The sequence below is a fragment of the Pelophylax lessonae genome, assembly GCF_965119305.1.
Source record: "Pelophylax lessonae genome assembly, chromosome: 8".
NCBI classification, from domain to species: domain Eukaryota; kingdom Metazoa; phylum Chordata; class Amphibia; order Anura; family Ranidae; genus Pelophylax; species Pelophylax lessonae.
This window is the reverse complement of record NC_138775.1, coordinates 239,957,556-239,978,357: the sequence shown is the minus strand read 5'-3', so window position 1 is coordinate 239,978,357 and position 20,802 is coordinate 239,957,556. Positions and strand designations below refer to the sequence as shown.

The 20,802-nt window shown below is 44.1% G+C and overlaps 1 protein-coding gene across 1 annotated transcript in view; it reads left to right on the top strand.

The window, feature by feature from the left end:
* Positions 1-20,802, top strand: part of NDC1 (NDC1 transmembrane nucleoporin) — an 81,886-nt gene that overhangs the window by 36,705 nt on the left and 24,379 nt on the right. Inside the window, exons 6-12 of the mRNA XM_082264859.1 lie at positions 452-560; positions 9,051-9,102; positions 9,192-9,324; positions 14,227-14,316; positions 16,055-16,136; positions 16,225-16,386; positions 19,907-20,146. Of these exons, the coding sequence (XP_082120985.1) occupies positions 452-560; positions 9,051-9,102; positions 9,192-9,324; positions 14,227-14,316; positions 16,055-16,136; positions 16,225-16,386; positions 19,907-20,146 (868 nt within the window). The remainder of the gene's footprint in view (positions 1-451; positions 561-9,050; positions 9,103-9,191; positions 9,325-14,226; positions 14,317-16,054; positions 16,137-16,224; positions 16,387-19,906; positions 20,147-20,802) is intronic.

The window sequence follows — 20,802 nt, the reverse complement described above, 5'->3', positions numbered from 1 at the left end:
ATTTCAATGGCACCTGTTCACATCTTAGCGTTTTTGGCGCTGTGAGCAAAACGCCCAACGCTCAAAGTACATGAGCTTCTTTTTGGGCAGATTACAGGCATTTTCCATTGGTCTCTATTCAATCTAAAAACGCCTGCACAAAAAAACGCCTGTAAATCGCGGTAAAAAATGCGCGAAAACGCTACGCTCAGGTGTGAATGTAGCCTTAATTTGGGTATAATGTGCACGGCTGAGTAATTGTCCTTCAAAGTGTGACAGCGCTGAAAACCTTAAAATGGCCTGCGCAGGAAGCAGGTGGAAGTGTCCGGTATTGAGGTGGTTAGTAGCCACTTTTTTGTTTTTATTTCCCAGTTGCATCTTCTAGAGTTTTCTTTCTGTAGTATTGGTTGCATTAATAACTGTTGTATGTATATCATTAATTTTGTAAGTTTTTTTTTCTCTTCTTTTTAAGCAATTTAAATATGTGCAGTTCAGGCGGTTTCTGCCTTTACTTCTCCACCACAGCTGTGTCCAGTCCCTGTACTTGGTTCGGAATTGTACTGCTCTCTATTATTTCCTGGGTATGTCTGTTCTCTTATCCTGGTTTTGTGTGGCTGCCTTGCCAAAAGATTATATTTGGGGTAGAGTTGTCTGTGTTTTGGACTGTGAGGTTAAGTGCCGGTTCACACTTCCGCGTGTGCGGCGATCACATGTAATATCGGAGCGCACTGCTCCTTCATTACATGCGATCAGATGTGCAGTGCAAATTCAGCCATACACTTTGTATGGCTAAATTCGCACTGCACCCGCACAAAAGTCGCACATGAGGCATTTTTTCAGCCGCATCAGGATCGGATCGCACAGTGGTTCACACTTGTGCGATCCGATCCTTTGCAAACTGTCAGATCGCACTGTGATATGCGATCAAACTGGGGGTGTCGTTAACATTTCATTGACACCCCCAGCGTATAGCATATGGCAGTGTGAACTGCCAGATGTGCGTTTGCGATGCAGGAACAGGCTGCGAATTCGCAGCCTTCCCGCATCGCACAAGTGTGACCCGGCACTAAAGCTGAACTTCAGGCAAACGGCTAAATACTCTGATGGGATACCAATTATGGAGCTGTCTTGCATCAAAGGATTTGTATTTTTGTCTGTCTAGTCCTGAGATTTATGCAACTCCATCACACTACAAAGCCCTGCCTGGCAAGGCAGAATACCTGATTCTTAATTCTTCCACTTCAGATACATAACGCCTAAAAAGTTTGGGCCATCAGCCTGTGACTGAACATTGAAGGGAGAATCTGCAGACTGATGAACTCTGCTCCCCTTATCAGCATGATCCCTGTGCTGCAGCACAACCAATTGGCTCCCTGTGCTTTTGCCAAGTTAGATTAAAAATACAAATTTAGTGCTATAATAACCACTTAAGCCCCGGAGGATTTTCCTGCTAAACAACCAGAGGGTATTTTGCGATTCGGCACTGCGTGACTTTAACAGACAATTGCGCGGTCATGCGACGCTGTATCTAAACAAATTTGGCGTCCTTTTTTTCCCACAAACAGAGCTTTCTTTTGGTGGTATTTGATCACCCGTGCGATTTTTACTTTTTGCGCTATAAACAAAAAAAGAGCGTACATTTTGCAAAAATAACAATATTTTTCACATTTTTTTTATATGAAATTCCCCAAAAAAAAAATGTAAAAATCAAAATTTTTTTAAATTTTCGGCCAATTTGTTTTATGCTACCTATGTTTGGTAAAAAAAATCGCAAAAAGCGTATTTTGATTGGTTTGCGCAAAAGTTATCGCGTTTACTAACAAAGGGAAAGATTTCTGTCATTTTTGGTGTTTTTTTTTTTTAACGTGTAATGGCGGCGATCTGCGATTTTTTTTTTTTTTTTTTTTTTGCGGTACTGCGACATTGGGGCGGACAGATCGGACCCTTGACTGACATTTTTGACACTTTTGGGGTTACCAGTGACATTTCTACAGTAATCAGTGCTATATATATGCACTGTTACTGTAAAAATGCACTGGTAGTGAAGGGGTTAACTTTATTTGGGAGGGAGGGGCTGTGTGTGTCCCTAGGGGCGTGATTCTTACTGTGATTGGCTGTGGCTCTAGCTGTAAGGACACTGATCAACGGATCTACATACTAGATCCGAGTGATCAGTGTTTTTACAGGGAGGAGAATGACAGGTGGCTTGTTTACACAAGCTGCCTGACATTCTCCTTCTCCCCCGCCGATCGCCGAGTGACCGGCGGACATCGGGTCCGCTGGTCACACGCGCGGGGGGGTCCGTGACCGCGCGGGAGCGCGCCTCCGCGGGCGCTCGCTCCCCAGAGCCTCACAGGCGAGCGACGTAGACCTACGTCACTCTGCCTGTGAGGGGCCGACTGCCGCAGTAAATATACTGTGAGCAGTCGGCAAGCGGTTAATGAACATAAAATTGTACACTTTTTTTTTTTCTGCCTAAAATTTTGCATTTTAAAAATCAAGGAAAATCCTGCGCTAAACGTAAATAAATGTGAAAAATGTGATGATGGAAGCAGCTGAACACTGGATCTATAGAAATCCAAAAACAATACATACAACCAATCGTGTAGCACTAACATTAAATGTAGAAAAATGGTGAATATAATACATAAACCAAGTGACATAAATTAACATATATTGTGTGTCAAAAATGTGCATCAACATAGAGTCCAATAAAGGTTTCAAGGGTTCAAAATGATGAGTCCCAGAGTGGACCATGAAAAAGGCTGATGTCCAAAGGTAGAATTCCCAAAGAGGTGGTGAGGCAGGAAAAAAAACACCCCCGTGAGGTATACAGTAATCCCCCGCTACATCGCGGTTCAGTTTTTGCGGTCCCGGTAATTCGCGTGTTTTTTTTTTTGCAATGTTATTTTACTATATAAATCATTAAAAATGAAATATTTTTGTGTTTTCCATAGCTCTTGCTCTGTCTCTTAGTATCTTTTATGTGTTTAAATGAGTTTCTATTGTTTTAAAAGTGTGTTTAAAGACCTTTAAAATGCTTCTACACGTACAGTGACAGTAAAATAAACATGCCTACAATGCATTTTAATAGGGTTTTTCTATTTCGCGGAATTTCACTTTCTCTAGCGCTCATCGACAGACGTAGTCCTCGGTGATACACCACCTTCGGGTTATGTTACCTCCGCAGGAGCAGGACTAGACAGGAAATTAAAAAGCTCTGGCCACACCCTAGGGGCAGTCCCAGAGGGTATATCCTCTCTCTCTCTGCCTCAGCAAATCAGTTATTTTCTGTCTAGTTAGGAGTAAGGACCTAGACACCTTGCTGGGATCTTAGGTCCTGGCAAGAATTTTTTCTTAAAGGATTTTTTTAGACAGCTTTTTTCTCCAGTGTTCCTGTGAGATCTTCAAGCAAGAAAGCTGAACTGGGCGACGGGCTGGATGTTGAGATCCGGTGGTCACCCCAGTTCAGCCTACGAGCGCGTGCAGGCCATAGCTCCGCGCTGGGTCGGCCGCGACAAAGTCCCATTAAAGGACTGTCCACGCGAGTTAAACGTCTCGCCGAAACGCCAAAGACCATGAGTCACGGCGTCCGTATCGGTCGACAGCCCTCCCGCCCCGGTGGAGAGGGGTACTGTCAGGAGTTGGTGCCCGCCTGGTTCCGGTATGGTGAGTAGTATGTTCCCCCTTTTTCCCTGACGGGTTTTGTGGTGAACGCGGGCCCCTCTCTGTATGGTAAGAAAGAGTCCTTTCTATCCTATAACATGTCACAAATCCTCCTACTTTGAGTGTGATTTATGTGTGCAAAAGCCAGGAGGCTTGGCTTGGGAGCTAACAATCTATTGTATACATGTTTTAAAGATGTAATCTGTGGCATTCTGGGAATCTTATGGGTTAAGTATAAGCTACCTACCAGTCAGAAGCCACGGACATGTAGACTGCCTTCCAAATCAGATCTCCAGCTATTAGCAGGCCTCCCGAACGGCCACGCGGTCCGCCAGGGCCGGTACCGCCAACCACGCCATATCCCCATGCAGAGAGAGTGTTGTGTGCCCTGCAGCACACCGCTATTCAGTTTAGGCCGCCGCCATTTTTTTTTTTTTTTGCTGGATCGCACGAGCCGCCATTTTGGCGTAGCCTCGTGTCTCCAGCATGGGGGCGGCCATGTTTGAGGTCATCCTACACCTCGTGGAGCTTGGGGGAGGCGCCGGAAGGCGTGCAGAGGGGCGGAGCCGCCTCCTTTCTTCCTGGGCAGCCAGCCAAAAGACTTCCTGTTTGTCAAGACAGCGCTGTAAGCTGTTGCAGTTTAACTCTGAGCATCAAGTGGTGAGCCTGGGGGTCTATCTCTCTCTCTCTCGATCGATAGGGATCCCTAAGCAGGTAACACTAAGGGGCTTTTTTGTGGCGCTGGGGGTCAGAAAAAAAAAAAAAAAAAGTTTTTTTCTTTACTTTTGAATTATATTATCCAGGAAGTAACTGGAGTTATTATGGACCCTGCCACACATATTCCCCCACCTGTTTCCCTCGAGGGGGCCTCGGGACCCGCCGGTGCACAGAGTATAGAGTCATTTACAGCAATTTTGGAGTCTGGTGGCTCGGGTGGAGGCGGCCTGTCAGGGACGGGGGTCAAGGAAGCGACCCCCGCCTACCCCTATACCATCTGACACCTCTGACTCAGATTCAGAGATGGTCACGGCAGTTGCAGGTTCCTCTGCAAGGGCTGTTATCCCAGGTAAAGCCCCCTCAGACAGTGAGGAGGACGCTTCTTCTCTTGCTATAATTCAGGAAGAAGCATTGGTGGACGCACTAGTTGTGGCAGTGCAAGAAACCTTAAAACTTGAGGCTTTACCGGCAGAGGCAACTGAAACAGAGAGGCCTTTTGGGACTAATAAGCCCATCAAGATGGCGAAGGCTTTTCCGGTACCTAAATGTTTTGGTAATCAGATTAAAGGAGAATGGGAGCATTCTAAACGTACCTTTACTATTTCCAAGCGTATTGCTAGACGCTATCCGTTTGAGGAATCCATCATTAAGAAATGGACGGTACCACCAGTCGTGGATCCGCCTATTTCCAGGCTGAATAAAGCCACGGTTATTCCAGTGGAGGACACTTCGTCCTTTAAGGATCCGGTGGATCGAAAGATAGAAGCAGAGTCCCGCACTATTTTTTCTCTGATAGGGTCAGCATTTAGACCAGTAATCGTTATTGGTCTAGTTTCCCAGACACTTACGGAATGGGCGAAAATGGTACGCCAAGATCTTAGGGGAAAAGATATTCCCCAGGAGACATCTGATTTGATGGAACAGATCATACAAGGGCTACGGTTTATCTGTGACGCAGCCTTGGACACTACTCCCCTATTAGGGCATGCATCTAAGTTAGCAGTGATCCTCAGACGTGTGCTGTGGTTAAAATGCTGGTCAGCTGACCTAGGTTCCAAAAAGACCTTGACCAATCTCCCCTTTCAGGGGAATCGTCTATTTGGAGCCAACCTAGATGAAATCATTAAGGATGCCACTGGGGGCAAGAGCACTTTTTTGCCACAGGCTGCAAAAGCTAAGGGACCTCACAACAAGCGAGGACCTTTCTTTACCGCCCATAAAGGGCGCCCGGCTGGTACTAGCGGGAAAGGCGCCCCCACCCGGTTTCAGGGTGGGGGGACGTTTTCACCAGTATTCAGCCACTACTACCGGTGCGATTCTTCCCTTCCAACATTTAAGTACCACAGGAAGCGGTAGTTACCGTTCCCTGAAAAGATCTTTTCCTTTACCTTTTCCTAAGATTAGTCCCGATACCTCACAGGAATCGGATCTGGTTGACCAGATAGGCCAAGTAGCCTCTAGTCGGGTGACTTCGGTCCCTGAGGTTCAACCAGAAAAGATCACCTTTCCTGATAACTATCAGGTATCTGATAAATGTGTGGTAGCTCTAGGGACGCCTGGTTCAGATCCAATCAGCGCCAGTGGTCCTAGAAATTCTAGGCTGGCCTCCTCAAGCCGGCCTGGCCGACTTGGACATGTTAGTCGCAGACGTTCCGTGGGAACTTCGTCTCAGGGAGTGTCTGTGGTCTCTAGGACCAATTTACCTTCGTGCTTTACAGTCGCTGGTTTTAATGGCCTGGCCATTGAGACCCAAGTACTGAAGGACAGAGGTTTGTCTACTTCAGTCATTCCTACCCTTATTAAAGCAAGGAAAGCGACTTCCAGCAAAGTCTATTATCACACATGGAAGACTTATATTGCGTGGTGCGAATCTTTAGGATTTCCTCCACGTACCTATTCGGTGACTCGAATATTGGCCTTTTTGCAACAAGGGGTTGAGCAGAAGCTAGCCTTGAGCACCATCAAGGGTCAAGTTTCAGCATTAGCAATCTTCTTTCAGAAGCCTTTAGCTACCAAATCCTTGGTGCGGAATTTCATCCAGGGGGTGCGGCACCTGGCTCCTCCAGTCCGCGCGCCCTTACCGCCCTGGGATCTTAATTTGGTTTTGTCGGTTCTACAGAAACCTCCCTTTGAAGACATCAGGGAGATTCCCTTGCTTACTCTATCCCAGAAGGTAGCCTTCTTGGTGGCTATTACTTCTGCTCGCAGGGTGTCAGAACTGGCTGCATTATCATGCCAGTCACCATACCTAGTGATTCATAGGGATAAGGTAGTACTTCATCCTAAGCCATCTTTTCTTCCCAAGGTGGTTTCAGATTTTCATCTGAATGAAGATATTGTACTACCTTCCTTGTGTCCTCAGCCCAAGCATCATTGGGAACATGCGTTGCATTCCTTAGATGTGGTTCGGGCAATCAGGGTATACCTGAAAGCTACGGAATCATTCCGTAAGACGGATTCACTTTTTGTGATCACGGATGGCCCCAGAAAGGGTTTGCCTGCATCTGCCGCGACCATTGCCGAATGGATTAGACAAACGGTGGTACAGGCTTATTCTATTAAGGGTCAGAGTCCTCCGTTCCCTGTTAGAGCGCACTCCACTCGAGCGCTCAGCACTTCCTGGGCCTTTCGCCATCAGGCGTCAGTGGTCCAGGTATGTAAGGCGGCCACCTGGTCGTCGGTACATACCTTTACAAAATTCTATAAAATTGATGTGACGGCATCGGCGGATGCCTCATTTGGCCGCAAGGTTTTGCAGGCTGCAATTTGAGGAGACCGGTGGTCTACCTCGAGGGTTTTTTTCTGTTTGAAAAAAAAAAAAAAAATTGTTTTCTCTTTTTTTGGTTGAGTCTCATCATTAAGGATGAGCATTGTAAACTTCTAGTTGGCACCGGTTGGGCCTTCTAGATTGGGATTTGATTTCCATTTTCCCACCCCTCAGTTGTGATACTGCTCTGGGACGTCCCGAAGGTGGTGTATCACCGAGGACTACGTCTGTCGATGAGCGCTAGAGAAAAATGGATTTTTGTAAAATCTTACCGTAAAATCCTTTTCTCTTAGCTCATCGACAGACGTAGTCCCCGCCCCTCTGTTTTGGAGTTGGGTTGGGTTAAATTCTCTAAGCACTGCTTTTTCACATAACTGATTTGCTGAGGCAGAGAGAGAGAGGATATACCCTCTGGGACTGCTCCTAGGGTGTGGCCAGAGCTTTTTAATTTCCTGTCTAGTCCTGCTCCTGCGGAGGTAACATAACCCGAAGGTGGTGTATCACCGAGGACTACGTCTGTCGATGAGCTAAGAGAAAAGGATTTTACGGTAAGATTTTACAAAAATCCATTTTTTCGCGGCTGGGTCCGGAACGTAACCCCCGCAATGGAGGGGGGTTTACTGTAATATAAATTGGCTGCTTACCAAAAAGCATGGGCCCCCAAACTAATGGACAGGCCACAAACGCTTATATAAAATTTAGCATTAAAGTTTAAGTTCACCTTTCCCCAAAAAACAATAAATAAATGCTCATTTTTTTGCAGGTAAAAAAATATGCATTTGTTTTTGTTAGGACCCTTTTAAAGTATTGCACCCACGATCAGCAGATAATGGGTGTTATGGCAGGGTCCTGCAGACTGTGTAGCTGTCTGCCTGTACCTCCAATACGGCCAGGCAGTTGCACTCTTGACAGAAGACTCAATAAAAATACCAGAGCACTCAACAGCCCCCTGGTCGTTCTTTGAGAACTACAAGCCGACCGCTGCAAAGGTTCAAACAGGGGTGGACTGATAACTCATGGGGCCCCCGGGCAATCAGAGATCATGGGGCCCCCTGTGTCCACACAAAGCCCCACCTACAAATTGCAGCTCAGCCACATAGAGGGGGCATTTAAATATCTACCACAGCATAGCCTGCATGGAAGTTCCTGGCTTCTTTCTGTAGTGTGTAGCCTCTCATGGGGCCCCCTACTGACCCTGGGCCCTCGGGTACCGCCCTAATCCCCAAATGGTCAGTCCGCCCCTGGGTTCAAATATTCACAGAACACTGAATGAATGACCCAGGCAGGCGGAGTTGCGGGGGACAATATATCTGTAACATGTTACACCCTGAATATCGGTGTAACCTGTTAAAAAGGTTTTCTTCTTTAAGAGTGTGAAACTGATACCTCCTGGGTCAGTTTTATTCTCTTTCAAAAATGAAATGCTGTTAAAGCAAATTTATAGATTTAAATATATACACACAGTATACCTTACGAAAGAGTTAGCTTCTGCTGAGACCACTGCAATCCTCAGCTCCAGCTCACAGCTCCTCACTCCTCCATCTGTTCTACAACACATAACTCAATCTGGCCATACATTGCTCAGTTTTTTTTTTTCCCCCAGCCACACCCCCACTAGTGTTATACACTGATCAGTGCTGCATTTGATTGGCTGTGTGCGCTCATCGAGTGAAAATATACAAACAAGCACGTTCAATAAAAGTTGGTCGATGGATTGACTTCTCATGAACAGGAACGGCCATACATACAGATCGAAATTTGGCCTGGTTCCTTTTTTTTAAAGTAGCTGTCTAATTTAAATTTAAAATAGATATCCTGTTATAGGCATTGGGAAAATATATATAAATATACTACTCATAATACATGTACAGTATACATGCACATTTAGATTTTTATTTACCATATCTCTGGTTATTTTTAGGTTCAATTCCACGGGCATGGTTTCAAGGCATTCTGAACTTGCACCTGGATCAGTGAGTATTTCTGGACTCTCCCTGTAAACAATTAGTTAATTTTATTTGTATGTCATTATTTTCATTTTTTTTTTTTTTAATATATCTAGACAGTTACCTCCGCTTGATTCTCTCTTTGGCCTCCTGGATCTGTCCTTATTTTACCAGATTTGGTTATGTGGTACTTTCCTGCTCGTCACCTGGCACATAGTCTGGTTACTATTCCAGATCCACACAACAGACGTAAGTACCAGGGCAGTGCTGTCGTCCTGTTTTTTTTTTTTCATTGAATAGTTAGTGCATCTGACCCATATTCACAGCTTTATTTCAAAATGGATTACATTCATTATTTTCCTCAAGATTCTATAAACACTACCCCATAATGACAACCTGAAATAAGTTTGTTTTGAAATCTTTGCAAATTTACTAAAAATAAAAAAGGGGAAAAAAAAATCACATGTCCATAAGTATTCACAGCCTTTGCCATGACACTCAAAATTGAGCTCAGGTGCATCCTGTTTCCACTGATCATCCTTGAAATGTTTCTACAACTTGATTGGAGTCCACCTGTGGTAAATTCAGTTGATTGGACATGATTTGGAAAGGGCCTATATAAGGTCCTATAGTTAACAGTGCATGTCAGAGCACAAACCGTGTAGACCTCCGAGACAGGATTTTATCGAGGCACAGATCTGGGGAAAGTTACAGAAAAATTTCTGCAACATTGAAGGTCCCAATGAGCACAGTGGCCTTTATCATCCGTAAATGGAAGAAGTTTGGAACCGCCAGGACTCTTCCTAGAGCGGGCCGCCAGTCCAAACTGAGCGATTGGAGGAGTAGGGCCTTAGCCAGGGGGGTGACCATGAACCCAATGGTCACTCTGGCAGAGCTGCAGACTCTTGCCCCTCCTCAGTAAAAGGCACATGACAACCTGTCTGGAGTTTACCAAAAGGCACCTGAAGGGCTTTCAGACCATGAGAAATAAAATTCTCTGGTCTGATGAAATAAAGATTGAACTCTTTGGCCTGAATGGCAAGCGTAATGCATGTAGACAACCAGGTACTGCTCATCACCTGGCCAATACTATCCCTACAGTGAAGCATGGTGGTGGCAGCATCATGCTGTGGGGATGTTATTCAGCGACAGGAACTGGGTGACTAGTCAGGATCGAGGGAAAGGTGAATGCAGCAATGTACAGAGACATCCTTGATCAAAACCTACTCCAGAGCGCTCTGGACATCAAGACTGGGGCGAAGATTCATCTTTCAAAAGGACAACAACCCTAAGCACAGCCACAGCCAGGATAACAAAGGAATGGCTACGGGACAACTCTGTTAATGTCCTTTTTAAATGACCCAGCTGGAGCTCAGCTCAGAGTTAAACCCAATTGAATATCTCTGGAGAGATCTGAAAATGGCTGTGCACCGACGCTCCCCATCCAACCTAATGGAGCTTGAGAGGTCCTGCAAAGAAGAATGGGTGAAACTGCCCAAAAATAGGTGTGCCAAGCTTGTAGCATCATACTCCACAAGATGCGAGGCTGTATTTGGTGCCAAAGGTGCTTCCATAAAATATTGGACAAAGGCTGTGAATACTTATGTACATGGGATTTTTTTTTTTTTAATAAATTTGCAAAGGTGTCAAACTTTTATGTTGTCATTATGGGGTATTGTTTGTAGAATTTTGAGGAAAATAATGAATTTTAATCCATTTTGGAATAAGGCTGTAACATAAAATGTGGAAAAAGTGAAGTGCTGTGAATGCTTCCCAGGATCCATTGTAGTAGACATACAGTATGCGCTCATGACTCGTTACTGAGCCAAGTTCAGTCCTGTGGGTGTTTTAGTGACTACACTGTATGCCTTTAGGAGTATATACCATACCCTGACTTACACATGTTGTAAACATTACTTCTGATGCTGTAACGCGCCCTATGTATGTATCGTTACTTAAATCGGTTATAAACCTTCATCATGAAATAGGAAACAAAGCATATCCCTCTATAGTAGGGGTTAGCAACCTGTAGATCAGTCTGGGCCTGCTGACCCACCATTCCAGAGCATTAAACAGAGTGCAATGCAGAAGGATTACTTGTAAGTTGGAGCTGTAGTAGGGAGCAAGAGACATATAAGCCGATTCCTCCTCTGTGGTGCTGGCTCCAGTCCCAGGGGGAATGTAAAAAACCAACTGCACTCCACCTCTTATCCTGGCTAGCGGTCCCCAGTGGTGCCAGCAGTAGGAATGAAAAGACCTTCAGGTCAGTGTGAAGCAATACACTGGGCATAATAGTAGAAGGCTGCTTTCACACTTATGCGCTGCGATTTATCCACACACCACGGGTGCAGAGCAGTGTACCTGCAGCTTTCCTGTGTGTTTGCTGCGCTTCGCCATAGACTTCTATTATATTCTGCTGGTTTGGTGCACTTTCTGAAAAGCGCACCAAAACTCCTGGATTCTGGTGTTTTTTCAGAAAGTGCACCACACCTGCAGGGTATAATAGAAGTCTATGGCGAAGCGCAGCTAACCCACAGGAAAGCTGCAGACAAACTGCAGCACGTCAGTGTGAAAGCTGCCTTATAAGTGGCTCAGAACAGTAAAGGTTCATTTTCATTTGCAGTTTGGGCAGTGGTAAAACCCTATAGTTAAGATGTGTTTTTATCACCACCACCCCAGCTGCACCCCCATTTAGCTGCAGTGGTCAGGGGTGTACACATGCTGCTGCAGGAGTTATACGCCCAGTCATGGTTGATGGGTGTAGCACCTGCCAAGCATGATCCATTCAAGTAAGGCCGCTCTGCAAGTGGCCTGCAGTCTTGTGCAGTACAGCAAACAAGGGATTAAAGCAGGCAGCGTTGTGTTGCTTTCTCACCACCTGTTTTAACCTCTTAGATCTCGCAGATGCATGCAGTTGCGGGGCACTTGCAGAGTGGCCCTATTTACTTGAATGGGTTGGGATTGGCAGGCATTAGCACCCACCTGAAGCAACAGGGGGCTTTTAATTATTGTTGCGGCATGTGTACACCTCAGCAACTAAAGGGGGATAGGGATTGGGGGTGGTAAAACAGTGACTCAGCCGCTGGGTTTTACCAAAACCCCCCCCCCCCCCTTCCTCCTCAACTTTACCTTTGAACGAGCCCTAAAGGTGCTGCTGCCGAATGCAACTAAGGGTTCATTTACAAGTGCAGCAGGCACTGCTGCTCGTCTGTAAAGCAATCCAAGTGTGTTTGACAAATGGTGAGGAGGCGATATGTTGCCACCGAAATTAAATCCATGATTGCCATGCAATGCACATGATTGTGACATGGTAGTACAGCAATTAGACATTTTAAATCAGGTATGAGGAGGTGACACTGTACCTGCTGATCTTTAACTTCTCTCATGATGTTCAGGTCGATCTCCACCTTTAAGTACCCTTGCTCTAAAGTGTGTGCTTGTCTCAATCCGAAACACGAAGTATAATTTCTGTCTGCTGCTTGTTCCTCTATCGGCATTAATCTCTTCTGACCAGTTTTCCTGACACCAAAAGGGGAAAGGTGACAGGGAAGGGACCTTTAGCTCAATGACAGTCTCAGCGCTATTCCTGTGTGGAGGGGGGTGTGTCCCTTCCCTCCAATCAGCTGTCGGAGCTCTTCTCACTGAGATCTGCAGTGTGTAACTTCAGCTCTCCGCCCCCTTTTTTTTTTTCTGAACTCTCTGAAAAGCTTTAAAAAGTCAGCACTTTGAACGAATATGGAGAAGAAAGGGCTGCAGATAGAAAGATACAACTTATGTAGGAGAGTTTGCTTCATGTCTGTGTATCACCTTAAAGAATGTGTGCATAAAATAACTAATATATACACAAACACACACTCTAGATTTCTCTAAACTCTGTCTGTCCAGGACCAAAACAAAAGCAGAGAAGCGCCTTTAAGTGCAGTAAGACGGTGTGTTTTAATAAACCCCACAACAGGGCTACTAACAATAGATAGCTAAAGGGGCACATCAATGAGTGTAGGTCCGGAATGCCATTTGTAACGGGCCGTGGGAGCTGCTGGTACTGCCAGGTGAAATATGACGGGTCCCGGAGAGAAGGTGCTTCCTGGAGCAGGTGGAACACAGCCAGGGGCAGGATGACACGGGCAGGACTCAAGATCAGAATGCAACATGTTTCGGAGCATGCTCTGTACCACATAGGGGCATGCATGCTCCCTTTTCAAGAATTCAACACCTAATGATTTTACAACAGCCAGCCAGAAGTTACCTTGCTCAGTTCTCTCCAAGAGCTGGCAGGAATGTACACAAGAACACATAAGAACCCTGGTAAGGTAAATCTTTACCATATAACAGGGGAGGGGAAGGAACATATAACCAACACCCCCCCCCCCCCGGTCTAACCCCTCGTTTCCCTTCATAAAGGTCCAGTTTTATGTTTTAATCTTCTTACCCCATGAAATGTCTATTAAATTATGATCTTCGTATTATCGTTCACATATGTCTAAATGTATCTTTATGTATCTTTTGTCATTTATTTTGTATTTATGTGTTATATGGTTAAGATTTACCAGTGTTTTTATTTCTTATGTACATGCCTTGCTCAGTTCTCTCCGCGAGATGATGGGAAACTTCTGGCTGGCTGGGGTCACATCATTGGGTGTTAAAATTAGCTTGAAAAGGGAGTGCGCATGCCCTTATGTGGTACAGAGCATGCTCTGAAACGCGTTGCATTCTGGTCCTAAGCCGTGCCCGCGTCATCCTGCTCCTGGCTGTGTTCCAGGCTGCGCTCCTCCTTCTTCAAGAAGGACTTCGGCCGGCTTTCTCTTGCACGCGGGAACTCCTGTCACATTCCACCTGGCAGGACCAGCAGCTCCCGCACCAACTGGTGTTTCGGACCTACACTCATTGGTGTGCCTGTTTTTTACCTATCTATTGTTAGTAGCCCTGTTGTGGGGTTTATTAAAACGCACCATCTTACTGCAATTAGAGGCGTTTCTCTGCTTTTGTTTTTTTCTGTATATACCCACGATTTGCTAAACTCCACCAAGAAGCCTGCCCTAGTGCCTTGGACATTTTGGACTTAGTATGGACTTATATCTTACTACATTTCTTGCATATTCGGTATTATGACCAAGCCTCAGCGCCTATAACCTCCCTTTCTTGTCTGTCTAGGACCTAATGTTTCCTGTACAAACATCCTTTGTTGAAGATGCAGAAATGTGCCTTCCCAATGCTTTAGGCTGCAACTCTCCACTCTTAAAGGTAAATGATTTGATTTGGTCTTTCAGAGTCAAAGCACACAAGGCACACCACTAATATCAGAAGTCTGACAAACATTTACATTGCAGAGCTGCTGAAGGTTCCGTAATTTATTGGGATTTTATGTGACAGACCAACACAAAGTGGCACATAATTGTGAAGTGGAAGGAAAACGATGATAAATGGTTTTCAAATTTTTTTTTTTTTTTTTTTACAAATGTCTGAAAAATGTGGCATGCATTTCTATTCAGCCCTCCTGAGTCAATACTTTGTAGAACCATCTTTCACTGCAATTACAGCTGCAAGTCTTTTTGGGGATGTCTCTACCAGCTTTGCACATCTAGGTAGTGACATTTTTGCCCATTCTACTTTGCAAAATAACTCAAGCTGTCCGATTGGATGGAGAGTGTCTGTGAACAGCAATTTTCAAGTCTTGCCACAGATTCTCAATTGAATTTAGGTCTGGACTTTGACTGGGCCATTCTAACACATTAATATGCTTTGATCTAAACCATTTCATAGTAGCTCTGGCTGTATGTTTATGGTCGTTGTCCTTCTAGAAGGTGAACCTCTGCCCCAATCTCAAGTCTTTTGCAGATTCAAACAGGTTTTCTTCTAAGATTGTCCTGTATTTGTCCATCTGACAAAATACATCAACTCTGAACAGCTTCCCTGTCCAATCCCCACAACATGATGCTGCCACCGCCATGTTTCACGGTGGGGATGGATTGTTCAGGATGATGTGCAGTGTTTGGTTTTCCATCACATATAGCGTTTTGCTTTTAGGCCAAAATGTACAATTTTGGTCTCTTCTGACCAGAGCACCTTCTTCCACATGTTTGCTGTGTCCCCCACACGGCTTCTCACAAATGGTACATTTTCATGGCTTTCTTTCTACGAACGATGGCTTTCTTCTTGTCACTCTTCCATAAAGGCCAGATTTGTGGAGTGCACATCTAATCGTTGTCCTGTGGACAGATTCTCCCACCTGAGCTGTGGATCTCTGCAGCTCCTCCAGAATTACCACGGGCCTCTTGGCTGCTTCTCTGATCAATGATCTCCTTACCCGACCTGTCAGTTTAGGTGGACGGCCATGTCTTGGTAGATTTGCAGGTGTCGTGCTCTTTCCATTTTCGGATGATGGATAGAACAGTGCTTTTGTGAGATGCTTCAAAGCTTGGAATATTTTTTTATAACCTAACCCTGCTTTATAAACTTCAACTTTATCCCTGACCTGTCTGGTGTGTTCCTTGGCCTTCATGATGCTTTTTGTTCACTAAGATTCTCTAAAAAAAACCTCTCAGGGCTACACAGAACAGCTGTATTCATTCTGAGCTTAAATTACACACAGGTGGGCTCTTTTTTTTTTTTTTTTTTTTTTTTTTTTTACTAATTAGGTGACTTCTGAAGGCAATTGGTTCCTCCAGATTTTAGTCTGGGGGAATCAGAGTAAAGGGGGCTGAATACAAATGCACATCACACATTTCAGATACTTATTTGTAAAAAAAATTTGAAAACCATTTATCATTTTCCTTCCACTTCACGATTATGTGCCATGTTGTGTTGACCGATCACATTAAAATACTGTATATACCTTTTTTTCTTCTTTTTTTTTTTTTTCAGGTAGCTTATCTTAAAGTGTTGGAAAGCAGTATAACCTAATTTTATGATGAGATAAAGTATGTGAGGTTTCTGTTGACTTGCAATAAATTCCTCCTTCTGTGATATGTTGTCATTCCAGTACCTGGCCTTTCAAGATCTCGTGCTGCTTTCTCAGTATTCCAAAATTCGGAGACAGGATGTGTTCAGCCTCAGCCAACCAGGTAACTGTCAAAAGAAACGGAGTAGATGTAATGTCACCCAACTGAAAGTGAGACTGAAATAAAAGCATCCATGTTCTTTCTATGGCAGGAGGTCATCCACATAACTGGACCGCGATCTCAAAGGAGTGCCTGAGTGTTTTAAGCAATCTTACAGCTAGACTGGTGGCTCACCAAGAAACTGCTGCAAGTAACGGGCGTGTGAGGTTCCCGTCTTCCTCAGCAGAGTTGAGGAAGTCATCCAGCAGCTCAGGTATGTCTTCTGTGTTTGTGCAATGTAAAATATTTTGCTGCATAGTAATACTAATAGGGCGATCTAGTTTGAATATTGGTATAGGATGTAATCCATTACACACAGGTCATGAAAAAATATATTGTATCTATACAGTTTTGTGAGCTCCTCTACTGATAAAGGCCTGTCAACAGATGTAAAAGTGAGGATATGGGGTGTGAGGGGCTATTCTGAAATTGAGTATTTAAATGACACCACCTAGCATGTTGAAGGGAAAGGAAACAAGCTTTTTTACACCTTAAATGTCACAAAGGAGGAAGAATTTATTTATCATGCATTGTGGGACGCAGAGCATCGCCATATCCAGGACAATAGGGTTATCCTGCCACCATCAGGTGATTGGACACTGGAAAAAAAAGACAGAAAATCCCCTCCTAGGCAAAACCCCTCAGAACTATGCAAGGCTTCAGTTGTTTTTGTTTCAATTTTTTTTTTGTTTGTGTCTTATGCTGGCCATACACTAGCCGAAAATTTTTTGAAAATCTGTTATTTTGGTCTGTTTGTTTTTCATTCAGTTAATGGGCGCTAATAGAAAATTGGTTTTAACTTTTTAGAGCTGAAAAATCGAGGGACTATTTGGGAAAATTCTACCGAATGAATGATAAATTGAAAGGTTAATGTGTTTCTCGCCAGAACTGTTTGCACTAGGCATATGTGACAAAATTAACGAAAAATGGATTCATTTATGTCCATTGAACAATTTATCAATCAAATTTCGGTCATTACATGATGGCACGATCGTCTGCACCTACAGCATAGTGTTTGTTTTTCGAAAAGGAGTTGGAATGTTTTTCGTATAGTGTATGGCCAGCATTAGACCATGACGATGCAACATCAGCATGAAACTAGTTGGCTTTTCAAGAATTTCACCAGGGGTTATGTGACGGACTGTTCTCTGGATTCATTGCTTACAGCGCAAGAGTAATACCCGCACCCCACACTGGACACATGGGGATGGGACCCTATGCAATAATAATATATTGCCTTGCAGACTGGTGAGGCACTATACAGATCCATGACAGTATTCCCACAGTCAAGTCTGTCAAGGCCTTAGTGGCACAGCCTGTTAAGATTGGACCCCTCAGGGGTTCCTGGAGCTTTACTGGTGAGTGCCCCGGCATAGTCCCTGCTGTGCTCACCCTTATTGCTCTCAGAAGTAAATGCATATGTAAGTCGCACCTGCGAATGTAAATAGTGTTCAAACCACACATGAGGTATTGCAGCAGTCGATGGAGGGAGAGCAATAATTCTAGAACTAGACCTTCTCTGTAACTCTAAACATGTTACCGTTAATTTTTTTAAAGCGTCGCCCATGGAGATTTTTAAGTACCTTAGTTTGACGACATTCCACGAGTGTGCGCAATTTTAAAGCATGACGTTTGGTATCAATTTACTCGGCGTAACATCTTTCACATTATACTGAAAAATTGGGCTAACGTTACTTCTTCTTTTTTTTTTTTTTTTTTTTTAATTCCTGAAAGTGTATTTCTTCCCAAAAAAAATGCATTTGATAGACCGCTGCGCAAATACAGTGTGATATGAAATATTGCAGCGATCGCCATTTTTATTCTCAAGGGCAGGGATCACCTAATTACAGCCCTCCAGCTTTTGTGAAACTACACATCTCATGAGGCATTGTAAAACACTGACATTCAGTTTGGGGGTTTTAAGTAATTTTCTAGCAAAAAAGATTTTACTGACTTGTAAGCAACAAGTATTAGAAAAAGGCTTAGGTATGAAGGGGCTAAAGCCCCGTACACACGCACAGATTGTTGGCTGTAAATTGTCCGCCAACGTCCGATCTGCCGATTGTAGGCTTGTTAGTATGATGCTTCCGACAACCAACTGCGAATTTTTGGCCGAAAAAAATCTGGTGTGCATGCTATAAAATTTTTGTTGGCCAACAAAGAACGGCCGATTGTTCCTCAGTCAGTACAGATTTCGGCAGACAAAAATCAGATGAGCAAGACTGGGCATGCTCAGAGAAGAAAAAACATAGGGAAAGTCAACCATCACATGACATCACTTCTGAAGTTGGTTTTTGTTGGCCAACAAAAGTCCAATGCAAGTCTAGAGTACATTTCAACCAACAAACACTGGACAAAAGTTGGCCGATAAGTTGGCCAACAATCTGTGCGTGTGTACGGGGCTTAAGTCTCATTTGCTCTGGTGAGGGCTTTTTTACATCCAGCAATTGTGGCTGTCAAGGCACGTTGTATGATGGGGGAGAGATCCCACTAGCAGAGATGCTGAATGAGAAGGAACCTAGATTTCCCACATGTGCTCAGCTTCTTCAGTGAACACCCTAAAGGACACCATTCAACAATTGTTTTTTTTAGAGGTTTTATCTGTACACATACACAGGATCTTATGGCTGAATTGTTGGTCAGCCAAGTTACCCTTCAAGAAACCTTTAAAATGTTTGCCCTTTCAGGGGGAAATGTATGTTTTGGTCCTTCTTTTGATGATTACATTAGAAAGTGATGGTGGGTAAGCGTACCTTGTAACCACTCAAAAAGAAGCTGAAGTCTACAGTTCAGAAAGCTACCCAAGAAGCATTCTCGTTCAGTTGGGGGGTAGTTTGCAGGCCTTCGTGGAAGTTTGGCAGGGGAAGATTGCAGATACGTGGGGCTGCAACATAGCTGATCATGGCTACAAGCTGAAATATTGGAGCTTTGCCCACCATGATGTATGTTTTCTAATGTTTCTTTCAATCCACAAAAAAAAAAAATGCCCTTTTTGCAAGCCTTGATCATTATGTATCATGGAGTGATCATTCCGGTTCCAAGGGCGAAAAAGTTGTGTGTTTTTTTTTTTTTTTTTTTTTTTTTTTCTCTAACCTCTTAATGGTATTGGGTGTCAAGTCTCTATGAATTAAGAAGTTCCGAATGGAATCGGTGCAGTCTGTGGTGGCCTCTTTCCAGTAGAGAATTTCCAGACTTTGGTGGATATCAAAGATGCTTACCTGCATGTTCTGATCTTTCCACCTCCCCAAAGGTTTCCCTAGTTTGTGTTGGAGGACCGCCATTTGCAGTTTGTGGCCCCGGCCTTTCAGGCTGTTCAGTTCCCCAGAGTGTTCCTAAAGGTTCTGGCTCTGATTCCGGGGCTCTTGTATACCTGGGGTATCCCTAATATAGGGTACCTAGATGACTTGATTCTGAGGAAGCGATCTGCTTCTCTACTGGAGACCATTATGTTTCTCATAGTGCATTTCCTAAAAAAAAGGTTTGGATGAGCTCTGAATTTACAAGTCGACATCAATCACAATCCCATCCCTTCTTACCTAATTTTGGTTTCTACTTTTCGCCTTCATCAGGGCATTCTGTCACTTTTTTTTTTTTTTTATGCATTTGTAAAACACGATGAGAAGATTAAGTTTAATAGTTCAGCTACATAAAAAAACGAGCTTCAAAGTATATTCAAATTAACCCAAATCTTTTATTTTAATTTATTTTAATAATCTCTGACTGTCATTCTGCAGGCACATCGTTGAATGAATCTATTGACCAAGCTGGGAAAATTGCTCCCGTCTATCGAACACCTATGTCTTCTCTTCTGAAAACCACAGCTCTCAAAAGACATTGGGACTCTGGCAGTGCCTTTGCCTCCCCAGTGGTAGGTCATATTTCCACTGCCCAGGACCAGAATTCTCCATGGCATGGATCAGTGCAGAGCCCCCACATTATTAGGAGAGGTGCAAAGCTTTGGACGTTGGGTACAGGTGAATGTCAATCATTTGGTAATTGTCCGTATTTTAGTTTTCTACCTGAAGCATTTGCAAAGGAGTCTAAGCTCTATTAAACTTTGTGTTTCAATGATAAATGTTCCATCCTGTCACGTGGAGGAAGGGGGAGTGAGTAATGTGCTCCTCCATCCATGGAAGTACCTGGGGTTTCTCTTGCCCAGGGGATGCTTTGGATGGTAAAAATTTAATTTCTATTTTGTGCCAGATAACAGTGTGACATTTGATCTTCCAGTTGCTAATGTTCCAACTCTCTAGTACATTGTACCTTGTCCAAATCACAGAAAATATGAACACCTTTTGTAAATGGACAAGGATGAAAAAAGTGACAAATGAAAGTAACGATCTACCCTTGTCCTGCGTCAGAATGCCAATCCTTATGCCATGCTTATTAAGACAGGGTCTTGATTGGCTCACCAGGAGCATCACGATATTCTAATTTCGAGCTTGAAGAGGCGCTGGTATTTCCATATACCCCGCCAGCCATCCTCCACTCCTCTCTCAGGGCGCTACCACCCCATCTTAAAAACAATATTGTCATCAGAGATACAGTGGTGGCATGGAGGGAGGTGCGGAGGATAGTGGGCTTGCCCTCCAGTATCTCTAGCTACCTTACTATTCAAGGCAATCTCATG